We start from the raw sequence: 14,378 nt of genomic DNA, 5'->3' as shown, positions 1-14,378 counted from the left end.
ATGCAGTATAAGGACTGCTATAATTGGAATTGTCTGGGTAGTTTACAAAAAAAAAAAACACATTAAAAGATGAAGAAACACTGAGTGCCTTAATCCTAATACAAAAAGGCTATACAGAAAATATTTGTTTAAAAAAAAATCTAGATATTTATCTTGATTTGAACAAAACATCTCTAAAAACCCAAGAAAAAAATCATAAATTATAATTTTTTTTTGCTCTGTTATTTGTTATTTAAAAAATAAGTATTTATTCACATAATTAATACTTCACAATGAATGTTTCTTTTCTTTTTTGATTTCAATTTTAATTTCATAATAGTTTTGTTAAAATTCTTGAATAATTATTCAAGAACATTGTATTCATTTTTCAATTAATCTTTTATTGAATTAACTTCATAATCACAAAAAATATATTTTCATTGAAAAAAACTGGCCTGTGTTTACAGTCCCCCTCTCATAAAAAAAAAAAAAATCATGAAACTTTCATTTAGTACCTTTCAGCATTTTATATAGACCGTTTGGACAATAGCACGGTGCTTATGCTGCATAAGTGCCAAATGTTGTATCCGAATTTGTGACTAGTCTTTTTGTTTATCAACGGCCATGTATAGATTTCAGTAGATTTTTCATCTCAACGATCAAATTGTAGTCTCCCACAAAAAATGGGTCCTGGATATGACCTTAAACTATATCCAGTGGTGAGGCCCCAGCTTGTGGGCTTTGGGGAGTGTGGAGCCACCCTTTAATTACCATTGCTCCCAGGTCCACTCTGACCTGGAGTGGTAGTACCTGTTAGGGTCCCAACTATGGGTTAAATAGAAACAGACGTGAAAACAACAAATATATTCTATTAAAAAAATTTTTCTTCAAAATCTTTGGATTCGGCATTAAATAATCCGAAAAGGGTTGATATGCCGTAAAACAACCAACCAACCAACCCACAATAAATGAAATGAACATTTGCATTTAAACTTGCTGATATGTCTGTACACATAATTCATCCATCCAAAGATTTTACTCATTATAAACCATCCTTGGTGTATTATTACTATTTCCTGTTAATTTCAGTGTTATGTTACCAGTAGTTTAAGAGTTTCAGTTACATATTTACAGACATACATCTACTGTTTTATTTATATAGATTTATTTTTTGCCAAATAAATTTGATTTGGTTTATTTAAAATTATTACTGATTTACATATTTTAAAATGTATACAGAAAAAGGAAAATATTTATATTGCAAGGTAGAGAACCTTTATTATAATATTCAATAGTGACATAGTGATATATTGGACAAGAGGGAAAAAGTAGCAAATATAATTGAAATTCGTGTTCTTAATACTGTTGGCTTAAGCAGAGCTGTGAGTGATATATATTAAACTAACAAGCTGCCCAGCATTGCCAGGTCGTAAAATATGCTTAAATATGACATTTTCATAAATGCAGATTTCGTATCTATTATTATATTATATTGGACCTAATATATAGATTTGAAAAGTAAAAAAAAATGACTTGGGCACCACCACCAAGAATCGAAATCAAAACATTTAGCTTACAATCTACTTTTTCCTTTAATGTTAATGCTTGAGCTATGAAGCCATGTTTGCTGCAAGGCTAGAAATTAAAACATGAAAAAAATAGCTATTACGTTACGCATGCAAATACGTAACACCGTCATTCAACCTTCACATGGCAAATTTCATTTCTTTAATTTTCACACTTTTGCGCCGATTGTACCTGGCTAAAACCCAAATATAAAGTTTCATATAGGTTCAAATATTCTATATATTAAGTTTCATGTCTGTAGACCAAAAACTGACAGGACTTTGGTAGGCAAATTTTTTTAAACAAATATATATATATATATGTGTGTGTGTACATAAGTATATATATAGAAAAAGTTCTGTGTTTACTATAACTTTTTTATGCAAATATTATGCAAGTATAAATCATGTAGAATATCTGTATGAATATAATTACACGTAATATTGAACTAAAAAAAAAAAATTAAAGATGAAGTACCCGGTGTTGCCAGGTTGTATATGATATATTTGAATATTTTGTCCTCGTACATTATAATAAAATAGATTAAACAAAACATAAATTTATAATAGTGATTGCATGTTTTGTTTTTTTAAAAAAATGTTTTTTATTATGAAAATCATATTTACGAAAATTAACTATTCTACTGTAAGCAAAGTGTCGTTTTAAAAATAATGGGCAACAGAACTGAGAATTTGACCTATCATTCAAGATTTCCTTCAAAGTATGAACTGTATTCATAGTGGTTTTTATTCATTCATTCATTACAATTTATTTTGAACTTTGTTATGAAAACTGCAAAATGTGAAGGAATTTTAGTCAAAATCTAATGATAATGATAATTCTATTTTGTATGAAAATAAACATTTTGTGTTATAATTGTCTTAAAATGATCATGCCATAAGAAAACCAAAAAAACTAATAAGGAATTAATTAAAATGAATGTTTAAAAGAATATGCAAATTACCTAGATTATTTGCAGATGAATGCAATTCCACGACCCATATATAACAGTTGTATTTTTGCTTTTAAATAAACAGAAAAAAGATCTGCCTTTTTTCTTCTTGGCCTTTGGGCCAAGATTCTTTTTTCTGTTATCAAAGTGAAGGAATTTTAGTCGAAATCTAATGATTATTTATAATTTATTAGTTATGAAAAATTCTATTTTTTATGAAAATAAACATCTTGTGTTATAATTGTCTTAAAATGATCATGCCATAAGAAAACCAAAAAAACTAATAAGGAATTAATTAAAATGAATGCTTAAAAGAACATGCAAATTAGCTAGATTATTTGCAGATGAATGCAATTCCATGACCCATATATAACAAAGTTGTATTTTTGCTTTTAAATAAACAAAAAAAAATAGATCTGCCTTTTTTCTTCTTGGCCTTTGGGCCAAGATTCTTTTTTCTGTTATCAAAGTGTAGTATCTGTTCCGGCAGATACTGCAATGAAAGTAATATGTGGGGGCAATCCCACATATCAGACCATTGTTCTTGAGCAATCAGTTTTGGTCAATGTAGGGGACACCCTTCATACCAATTGTCACTATTCAGTTCCTTCTCGGGAGAACTGATTCCCCTCCCCTCACTCCACATTAAAAAAGGGCCTTGTGCCTAATTTGCTCAGTGGGGAAGCAAATAACTAAATAGAAAAAAGGGGTTTTAATATGAATATCAATACACAAAAAAAAAAATCCAACTTTATAGGAGTATAGATTTTCAAGGTAGAGAACTCATGTTATCCAATTATCATCGCTGCTAATTTTAATTTCATACTCGATGTTGATGTAAATGACTTCTATTTGTCTCTATACATGGCTTGTTACACTGTTATTTATTTTTTCAGAACAAATTTGATTTAATTTAACAACTAGTGAGCAATCTCAGAAAAGGCCAAATTGTGCCATCTAATGGTTATGAACTGTGACTTTGCAATGTCTTCTATATCAGTACAATTGATATGAATTGGAACAACTACATTGAAGACATTGACAAAGCTGTTTTTAAAAAGGTTGGCTTCCTCTACCATACTAGAAAATGACTCGTACCTGAGAATATCCTATACCTCAACAGAGCCACCATTCGCCCATGAATGGGGTATTGTTGCCACAAATGGGCTGGTGCATCTACCACTAGTCATTTATTCTTCAAAAAGTCTAAAATCTAATAAATCCAGCACTATCGACCAAGCTTTAACCTCTGTCTCATCGTCACAATGTTGCATTATAAGTACTTTAATAGAATGTGCTCTGATGAACTTGTAGCATTTGTGTCCCCCTCAGCATATATACTCCCAACCAACCTGACAAACAGCAAAATCCCACCCTTTCACTGTTGAAGCTTTCTACTTTTAATAGTTTCTCCTCCTTGAACTGCTAACCTTTGGAATTCCCTCCTTGTTTTCTGCTTCCCTAATTGTAAAATGCAGAAATTTAAATGTAAATGTGAACAAACATCTTGTTACTTAACTCCCCTCAATCCCCTGTTGGATACAATCCTAACTAGTAGTCCATTGCATCTAAGTGGCAATATGCCTTTTTTGGGGGGGTTATATAGGAACATTTTTCATTCATAAAAATCAAATAAAAGTTTAAAATACGATCTATTCTTTGTTATATAGTTTTATTGCATTGCAGAATAAAGTGTGGAAGTTTTCTTTATAATTATTATCTTTCATTTATTATTATTATTTTTTTTTGTTTTGTAAAGGGGGGCGGAGTTAATTAACCGGATCCTCATTCGAGAAGTGTTGCTGCAGAAAGATCGAGAAAGAGGAATTTTGAACACGATTAAGAAAAAGATGGAAGAATTGAAAGCGAAACAAGCTCGTCTGAAAAAAAATTACCAGGAACCTGAAGAGCACTACCAAGGTTAGTAGAAATGGTATTATTTGCATTAATTGTTGTCTTTGACAAGAATGCTAGCATTATACAATATAACCGTAAAATAATATTATTGGTAAAATTTAAAAAAAAAAAAAAAAAAAAAAATTTTTTTTTTTTTTTTTTGTCTAAAAAAAATATTTTTATTTTTAGTGATAATTAAATATTCGGTATTTAGTATATCCCTAAGAAAGGTCGCCCATATTTTTTAATGTAAGCGAATAAATATATTTATTTTTATTTTTCTTTTTTTTTTTTTTTTTTTTTTTTTTTTCTTTTTAAATCAGTGAAATAAAAATTATATACATATATAAATAATTAGATGAATAGCACACTTAATATGTATCCCCCCCCCAAAAAAAAACAACAACAAAAGCATTAAAGAAAAACATAAGTAGATGAATAAAATAATTTTAATTTTATTTGCTGTGAGTACCATTGATATTTACTATGGTATAACCTTAAAACAACATTACCGGTCTATATAGATTCTAAGGCTACAAAGTGTTGGCTCCTGGATAATGTTACGCATGTTATTCGTTCTTGATACAAATAGTTGATATTTGGCAAAGAGTTGTTTTTTTTTGTTTTTTTTTTCAAAAATATATTATGGAATACAGTCATACATATGGAGAAGTACTAACAGGGACTTAAATTATGTAGATTATAGAAAATAAACATTAAAACTTAATAATCTGCTTAATATTCGTTTATTCATTTAATATCATTTTCTCCTTGTTTTGGGAGGTTTTATTTCAGTGCCGGAAGATCCTTGATGTTGTCGTCTTTGACTGATTCATTAATAGCAGTGATTGTAAATAATGGCAACATAAAACCATTTGGGGTTTAACAATGTATTCAGAAGACCAAATAATCAAACAAACCATAAGTAATTCAAATTTCTTTTTTTTTTTTTTTTTTTTTTTTTCCTTTAGCCATTCGATCAGGTGACTATTATCTGTTTGAGGATGAATCTGAGGATGACTCGGACAGTCCTGATCAGGCAGCTACCTCTTTGAATCTTGGCAGACCTGATCGTAGCAGTGAGGAGAGAAAAATGGGACCCCTCCAGGTGAGTTTTTGATTTCATGATTGTTTTTTTTTTCATTAATAGGTTTGCTTTCAGATAAACTAGTTGTAAGGTAATCCATTTAGTTTCTCTAGGACAGGTAAAATGAATTAAAATAAATGTAAACAAAATAACTCGACCTTTCAATGTACATTATTATTAATATTGTAATTATTGTAATAGAAAAAAACAAAACAACCTCATAATTATTTAAAACAAATGTGTTGATTCAAATGTTTCATGACAGCTGAGCTGCATCGATATCTTCCCCTTATAAATATACTGAAACAATACTCATAAAATTAATTCCCCCCAAAAGTTTCGTACAATTTTTATGTTCTCTTAAAAAGCTTGAAATCAGAATATAATTATACTAAATCTTATCTCTAGAATCCTCATTCCACTTTTGATCAAACCCCATGACATGATTTGGATTCCAGAAAAAGTCTAAAAAATTTAAGGTTTAAGCTTAAGGAGTCTCAAGAAATTGGCATTCAGGAATCTTGCTTAACTATCGTTTACTCAATATGGATCAAAATTCATGTAAAATTGAAAATATTTTGATTTTCAAATGGATAATTATGCCAACCTAAAAGCTCTTTAAAAAATCCAAAGAAATTGAAATTTAGGGAATATTTATTAGTTGATGTTTAATAGCTTTTAAAATTTCACAAAAAAAAAACAAAAAAAAAAAAAAAACAGGTCTGAATTTTCATGAAGGACATCCACTCTTTTTTTTTTTTTTTTCCTATCTTTGCATGAAACTAAGTTAAACTAAATATAAACCATATTTGGATCTCTTAAACCAAGCAGCCATGTTCCCAAATTCATAATGATTGGTTTATTAGTTTAAGAGTGACTCCTGCACATATACAATATATATAAACATATGCACATGTATACATAACTAGAGGTAAGTAATATTTTGCATTAAATTTCAAGAATAAAAATCACGGTATGTATATCATCTGTTGCTTTAGTAATTTGGTAATATTATATTTAATAGCTGTTTCATATGAGTTCATGTGTTAACCCTTTACTGCTAAATTGTACTTTCAAGTCGCCTTTCAAAAAAACCACCTATATAGGAAATATTTCTTACTCCTATGGCTTGTCAGCCCAACCGGTCTTCAAAGTATAGGTCGGGTTCAACAAGTGAATGAGGAGGTTGTTTATGTTCATGCATCAGTTGCACGCTAACTTCCGTCACATATGGGTTTCGTGATTTAAAAAAATCCATATTTACTGCGTAAAAAAAAACTTATGGCGGTAAAGGGTTACACCATATGTAATCATTTATTTCATTCACGTGAATTGTTCAAGTCAAGTTATGAAAATCATGCCTGTTCTTGCCAGTCACTGTGCACGTGTGTTGCTATCCTGCAAGGCTGAGGACAATTTCATCGCTGCAATCAAACTATCTCATGCTTATTAAATTATGCAATAATTTCAATATGTCTTAAAGAAGAGGATTATTTTATTCAATCAAACGCAATTTGATCATCCAATAAACTGCAAAATCAAAGGAGATGAGGTGGAGAGGGAACAGAATGTACAAAAAAAAAAAGAGATACTTATGTTATAAGACCATCCTTAGTTATTTTCACAACTGATTACAGCTTTATTTTAAAACTTGTTGAAAAAATCAATTCAGGTAATTTGATTATGTAGTAGAGCTGCCATCTATTCAATACAGCCGCCTTCAGCTTCAATCATCGCCTCAATATGAGTCTGGAACTGGGAGCATGCTTTTCCACAAGTGCCAGCAGGAGCTCGGTGAATACTCAGCAGATGGCAGCGATCAGGCTGACTTTGGTGTTGTGGGAGGCTATATTAGTGATGTTCTCGACGTATGACTAAACCAAGAAGTCCAGCAGGTTCAAGGAGGAGGGGGACTAGTGAGAGAAATGTACAAAGTCATAGCACTTCTTTTGAAGCAAATCCTGGGTATCTTTGGATTCGTGAGCTGTTGCTGAGTCCTGCTACCACACCCAGGATCTGCTAGCAGCCACCTGCTTGCACCAGGGGATCACCACTCTCTTGAGCACATTCAGGTACACTTCGGTCTGCCAGCTGATCAGGTCTGAACTTGATGTGTCTGGTTGATGATTCCATATTGTACCGAATGTGTGTCAAAATCATCATTACAAAACTCAATCATGTTCTGCAAAATCAAAAAGAACAATTATCTGCTAAAAAAGCAACCAAACAAAACCCCATGAATAAATATTTGAATACATAAAAAAACTTGTTGCATGAAAACCTTTTTTCCAAATTTGGTATTAGATAACGTAAAAAGGTTTGATATGCCATAAAACCAAACACCATGGATAAATATTTGAAGATATAAACAACTTAAATCTTTAAACTTTGTTAGAAAATTACTGGATCTGGCATTAAATAACCCGAAAAGAGTTGATATGTCATAATTACAATTAATACAACATGTTTATATGCCAAATATTTTGTCTTTATTTATTTCAGATAAATTATTCAGAGAGAGAGAGGCCAAAGCTGCTACTGGCTATTTTTTAAGAGCCTATATGAAAACACATGCATTTCTCTCTGTCATCCTAAACAAAATCTGACTAGATTTCTGCTCCGTTTTTTCTTCTCTTCTATGCCAATGTGTGAAATTGTAATTTTTTCCTAACCCTTATCAACCCACTTCCTATTTTCGCCCTTCCAAAGTCACTTTTATCTATTGGGTTGAGAAGAAAGTTCTTGTGTAATTTTTAATTTTGATTCCAAATGATATATTTCCAAATAAGTTTTCATTATGATACCTTTAGTTTATATATCATTTTAAAGAGCGTTTTTCGCTCTCTCTTTGATCGTTTAAATTACCACTATTTTAAAACAATTATCTTATAAGAACATTGAATACGAGATAGAAAAAAAAAGCAAATTTGCACAATTTTTATTTCACTTAAGGCTAGGCCAAAAAGCTGCTGAAACAGCTTGCAATATCAATAAAACGTTTGGCCCAGGAACCATTACTGAATGCACAGCATAATGGTGACTTAAGAAATTTTGTGATGGCGATGCAAGTCTTGAATATGATGAGCGTAGTGGTTGGCTATCGGATGTTGACAACGATCAATTAAAAGCCTTAGTCAAAGCCAATCCGCACACAGCTGTTTGAGAACTTGTTTCTGAATTAGATGTAATGTATACAACGCTTCCCAACCACTTGAGAAAGATTGGAAAGACAAAAAATGGGTGTATCATGAATTGAACGAGAACCAAAAGAAACACCATTATAAAGTGTCATCTTCCCTTCTTTTTACACAACAAAAACGACCCATTTCTCGACTGGGTTGTGACTTGCAATGAAAAGTGTGTCCTTATCAACAACTGGCAACACTCAGTTCAGTGGTTAGATGCCGACGAAGCTCCATGACAATTCTCGAAGCCAGAGTTGCAACCAGTCTCATCTATTAGTTTTTTGAATGCAGGCGAAAATATTATGGCAGAGAAGTACTGTCAACAAATGGATGAAATACATCAGAAACTTCAACAACAACACCCAGCATTAGTCAACAGGAAAGGCCCAATTCTCTTCCATGACAATACCCGACCGCACATTGCTAAACTAGCCCTCCTAAAGCTGAACGAATTGGGCTATGAAACTCTACCTCATCTGCTATACTCATCTGACCTTTTACGTACCGGAAACCACTTTTTCAAGCATCTCTACAACTTTCTGTATGAGAAATGCTTAAAAGACCTAAACGATATCAAAAATGCCTTCAGTGACTCCATCACCACCAGAACGCAAGATTTTTACATTACTAGCATAAGTACACCCGTTTTGTGTTAGTAAAAGTGTATTGACTCTGAAAGCACTTATTTTGATCAATAATTTTTTGTTTGAACCGAGATATGTTCATCTGAATTTAAAAGTTAAAAACTGCAAAAACTTAATTGTCAACCTGATATAACATGTCTCATCTGTCATTTTTTTTTTTTATGTTTTATCTTTTTGTCTTTCTGCTTATGCATCTGCACCTTTGCAGCTGTTGACGACAGCCATAGATTCAGGCACTGATACTGCTCTTGAAAAAGCTAAAGAAACCGAAGTACTTGAACGTAGATTGAGTATGCGACGGTCATCTTCTAACAAGGACGAAGTAAGTAGATAACATAATATCTTGATTATTTTACTAGCAGGCACACCCAGTGTTGCCTGGGAATGAATGAGGATCCCTGTATACTCTTGCTCCCAGCTCTGAACCCCCATATAGCAATTTTGATTATGCGTTTCTAAAATTTTAAATTTGTAAATTATAAATAAAATGCTTGCTGCTTCTGGATGTCTGCTGAGAATAAACTCTACAATAAACTCTACAATATATTATTGTTCCTGGGTATGAGTTTTAGACATCCAATTGTAAAGCCCCATTTGGAGGGCTGTAGGGAATATAGAGTCGTCCCTTAGTTACCATTGCTCCCAGAACCATTCTGGTGCTTCCAGATCAGGCTGTCTGAAGATACTTACTTCCTGATCAGAAATGCACCAAACATTGATGTTATTGTTTTTTATCCTTTCCCTTTGTAAAACTCAATCATATTCTGCAAAGTCCAAAACAAAAACAATTTGCTTTCTACAAACCAATCAAACACAACAATATGAATAAATGTTTGATGCTATAAAAAATACTTCAAGATTAGAAACGTTTTCCAAAATTACTGGATTTGGCATTAAATAACCCGAAAGGAGTGTATATGCTGTAAAACAATCAAGCAACAATACTATTATAAAAACAACTAATATAAATATAAAATGAAACAATCATTTGATTCTTCATAATATTTTAAGTTATTTGATCTTGGTATAGAGTTTTGTTTTCAATTGCATTCTTGGACAGGTAGACAGTATAGACAACCGGATGTTCACCTTGAAATATCCAAATAAAAAAGATATATATATTAAAATATATCAATATGTATGTGGCTCCAGGCAACATTTTCAATAAATACAGAATTTATTTTTATTAATTTAATCCAATTAAAAATACTACTTTTTTTTCCATGGAAATTGCTCCAGCAGACAAGACATGAATCCACTTGATACAAGGAGCTAAAAAGAAAACAATACCATCTCAATGTCAAGAAAGTAGACAATGATAAGTGTTATAGGTGTAGATTCTGAGCCAGGAAACACTAATTCTTCCACTTTTGTCAGAAATATTGCACATGGATAGTGAAGACTAAAGGACAAGATAAAGAAGATAAGTTATGAGACTGCCGAAGGTCAACCCAAGGTTCACTTTCTACTCTCTCAAAATACAAAATGATATTTTGTAAACCTATAAGATTTCAACAAGATTACAAAAATCAGTACTTATGCAGAGATTGTAAACTGCCAGAATATACAGAATACTGATCAAATTTTAAAATGCTAGTACAAAAAAAAAAAAAAAAACACGATAGAAAACATTGTATAATCATTTCAATAAAGAAAAAGTAAATACAATAAAATTTTTTGTTAAATTAACTTACAGTAAGTTTCCTGAATAATTTTTTTTTTTTTTGTAAAATGTGTAGCAACAAACGAACCTTTTTTCTGGTTTTTATATATATATATATATATATATATATATATATATATATATATATATATATATATATATATATATATTCATAATAAATGTCACTGTTTTTAAGTAGATTTTGTAGAGGGTTACAAATTTTTGCCATATTCTGATGGTTTACATAAGCTGTCAGGCAACATTCATACAAAAACGAGTCATGCCCTGCATATACACATATTAAATTAGATTGTGAAGGTCAATCATTTTTCTGCATTCATGATGCCTTTGTTTAAAAAACTTTACTTGATAAATGACCTTCACAAACTCACTTCATCAATTCAAAGTTGTTCTTCAAAGAACACTCAAGTATCCTTTTTCAGTTTTTTTTTTCTTGAAATTTTCTTACAGCGATTACCATTAAGCTTTTTACACATACATGCCACTGTCACACATACATCTGTAATAAGGCACACTTATGTCTTGCTATAGACAGCCACACTTGCATATCACATTCACTGCACTCAAAATAAACACTGAAATTTTATCATTGCAAAGATTTTACCCAATTTATAAAATTATCGTATTGTTTCTATGTACTTTTTTATTACCTCATTTCTTGTCTTCAACTAACATTTGAAGTTTTCTTTACAAGGTTTGGCACACAAACTTTATTTCTAAGATTTGAAGAAATATATCTCGAGATACTGCAGTAATGCTTAAAAAAACATTACCAGTCTACATAAGCTTCAGGAGATTTGGAGCCTCCACAATTTGATAAAGAGGTTTTACCTTGAAATATATCGTGAAACACAGTTCTGAATAAATACTGAACACCAGACCTGTCTTTAATTTTGATACAAGACAAACTGAACTACTCTTCTGCTTATTAACTCAATTGAAAAAAATCTAATGTATGTGACTGTGTTTTTAATGGAAACTGTAATAAAATACATTAAAAATGACTCCATAAGGAAATGTAGCTTTATTTAAGCATTGCACGTGATGTATGTGTCATATCATAGAATCATAGAAGGTTATCACAATGCAAGAAATAGGAATTTGTTAGTGTTGAGAGACATGAAAGGGATCTTAAACATTGTTTTTTTTTTTAAATTATTTTTATAATAAATCTTATTTTTTGAATACAACTGTTACACAGTAATCTAATGTATGTGATTGTTTCATTATATATTTTAAGGTACTACAGTAATGCCATAAAAGACATTACTAGTCTACATGTTTCAGAAGATTTGAACCCCCCGCCCCACAATTTGATAAAGAGGTTTTACCTTGAAATATATTATGAAACACAAATCTGAAAATATACTGAACCCAGACGTTTTTTTTAATTTTTTATTTTCTACACAAGACAAGCTAAAGTACTTGTCTGTATTGTTTCTTAAATTGTTCTATGTTTGTAATGAAAATTGTAATAAGATAAATTAAAAAAATACTCAATATTGATATATGTAGTTTGCTTGAATATTGCCTGTAATATGTGTATAGAGGAGTTATAGAAAGCTATCAAGATGCAAAAAAATGGAAATATGTTGGTGTTGAGAAGTGGAAAATACCAAAGTGATGCAAAACATTACTTTAGGATCAAATAGGGAATAAAGACCCCAACCAACAAGGGGAAAAAAGAAGAACAGATTTTGGTTGATACTAGTTTTGTTTTGACTTTTGTGCACAACATTTTGTAAACAAAAATAGATTGAGTTTGGTTTTCCACCAGCAAGATTTGTTATTTTTTAATATAGAGTGCATTTTTTTCTCTTAATACAAAACTTTTTCGTAAAACTAATCGAAGAAAAATTTTTCAAAAATCGATAATTATTTTACATTTTTATAGTTGTATTTTTTAAAAAAATTTTTGAATAAAAAGATCGATTGTTAATGTTGGACAAATTTATTTTAAGAATATAGGTGGTGAGGGGGAATAAATATTTATTTTTTAATATGGGATACAAAACTTTTTTTTTTTGTGGGGGGGTGGGGGGTCAGGATTTTCCGTACATTAAAAAACCCAATGTTAGAATTGAACGTTTAAGATGCTGATCTTTTCTGTCCTCTTATTTTTTGGAAGGCATTTTAATTATTAAATGACTTGCATCGTAGAGATGTTCTGTTTTTATAAATTCTTATTTTGGCATTTCCAAACCTGAGGGTCATTGAATGTTTGATCCAGTTAATAAGACATTTAAAAATATTTTTAAAATATAATTTATTGTTTCTAAAGTTAATGTTTAAAAAAAAAAAAAATTTTTAATTTTATTAAATAAGTGCACAATTTTTTTTTTTTTTTTTTTTTTTCAAAACTGTCCTTGACCATTTGATTAGGAGTTAAAGTGTTGTTGTACTACACTTTTTTTTTTCCTTTCCTTAGTCAGTAATGGAAAAATTCTTGTAGACTAAAGTAATTTTTAATTTTTGTACCAATCCAATTAGGAGCTGGATTTTCCCTACTTTAAAAACCGACCTGTCAAATCTGCTCCAGTGAGGAGGTCAAAGAGTTTTATTAATTTGTTGATGTATTATTATTATGATTTCTAAGATCGATTTTTTAATGTAGGGAAAATCCTGCATCCCAAAATGGGGCACTGTGAATTGAAACAATAGCCTCAGTCTAGAATTTCTGAGGATAGGAAAGATATTGACAAAAGGAGGCAAAATTGTTTTTTTAATAAAACTGTTTTTAGATGACTTTTTATTATGCCTAAATATTGCCTTGGTCAGGAAAGATTTTTTATTTCCCCACCTATTTTATTTAAAATATAAATTTATCTATATTGATCTGCTGATGAAAACAAGCGTTTTTTTTTTCTTATTTAAAAATTAAAATGCTTATCAAAAATAATATAACTATTGAAATGTGAAATAATTATGGCTCAATTATATAGAAAAAGTTTTCAAATAGATTTATGAAAAAGCTTTGTGTTAAAAACAAATCTTACTGAACAACTGTTTACAGAATGCTGTATGTGAAAGTCAAGGTAAAACTGGTGTTGACTGACAGCTGTCCCAGTTGTTCACCTCATCAGATAGGGTCTTTTTACCTTACTTAGTCCTTATTTTTTAATAGTAAATCTTATTTGTTTTGGCCATAACTATTAAACTGATTGTGTTCCATAAAATATTTTGAGGTACTGCAACAATGCCATTAAAATAACATTGCCAGTCTACACCAGTTTCAAGATTTGAAATCTCCAGAATTTGATAAAGAGGTTTTACCTCGAAATATAGAAAACTGCCATACACACACATTAAGTCACCATGTAAAAGTTGTGACTAAAGAAATAATAGTTGCTATGAAAAAATTTTTTTTAATCACTTTATTTTAATT

At 30.5% G+C, this 14,378-nt stretch overlaps 1 protein-coding gene across 4 annotated transcripts in view; it reads left to right on the top strand.

The window, feature by feature from the left end:
• LOC145277924 (piezo-type mechanosensitive ion channel component 1-like) overlaps positions 1–14,378 on the top strand; it is a 562,742-nt gene that overhangs the window by 399,947 nt on the left and 148,417 nt on the right. For all 4 annotated transcript variants that reach the window (XM_080129998.1, XM_080129997.1, XM_080129996.1 and 1 more), the window contains 3 exons: positions 4,257–4,417; positions 5,365–5,501; positions 9,518–9,631. In XM_080129998.1, the coding sequence (XP_079986124.1) occupies positions 4,257–4,417; positions 5,365–5,501; positions 9,518–9,631 (412 nt within the window). The remainder of the gene's footprint in view (positions 1–4,256; positions 4,418–5,364; positions 5,502–9,517; positions 9,632–14,378) is intronic.

The sequence above is a fragment of the Euprymna scolopes genome, chromosome 6 (genome assembly GCF_053919585.1).
Source record: "Euprymna scolopes isolate OS-2025 chromosome 6, ASM5391958v1, whole genome shotgun sequence".
Taxonomy (NCBI): domain Eukaryota; kingdom Metazoa; phylum Mollusca; class Cephalopoda; order Sepiida; family Sepiolidae; genus Euprymna; species Euprymna scolopes.
This window is presented reverse-complemented; position numbering and strand designations above follow the sequence as displayed.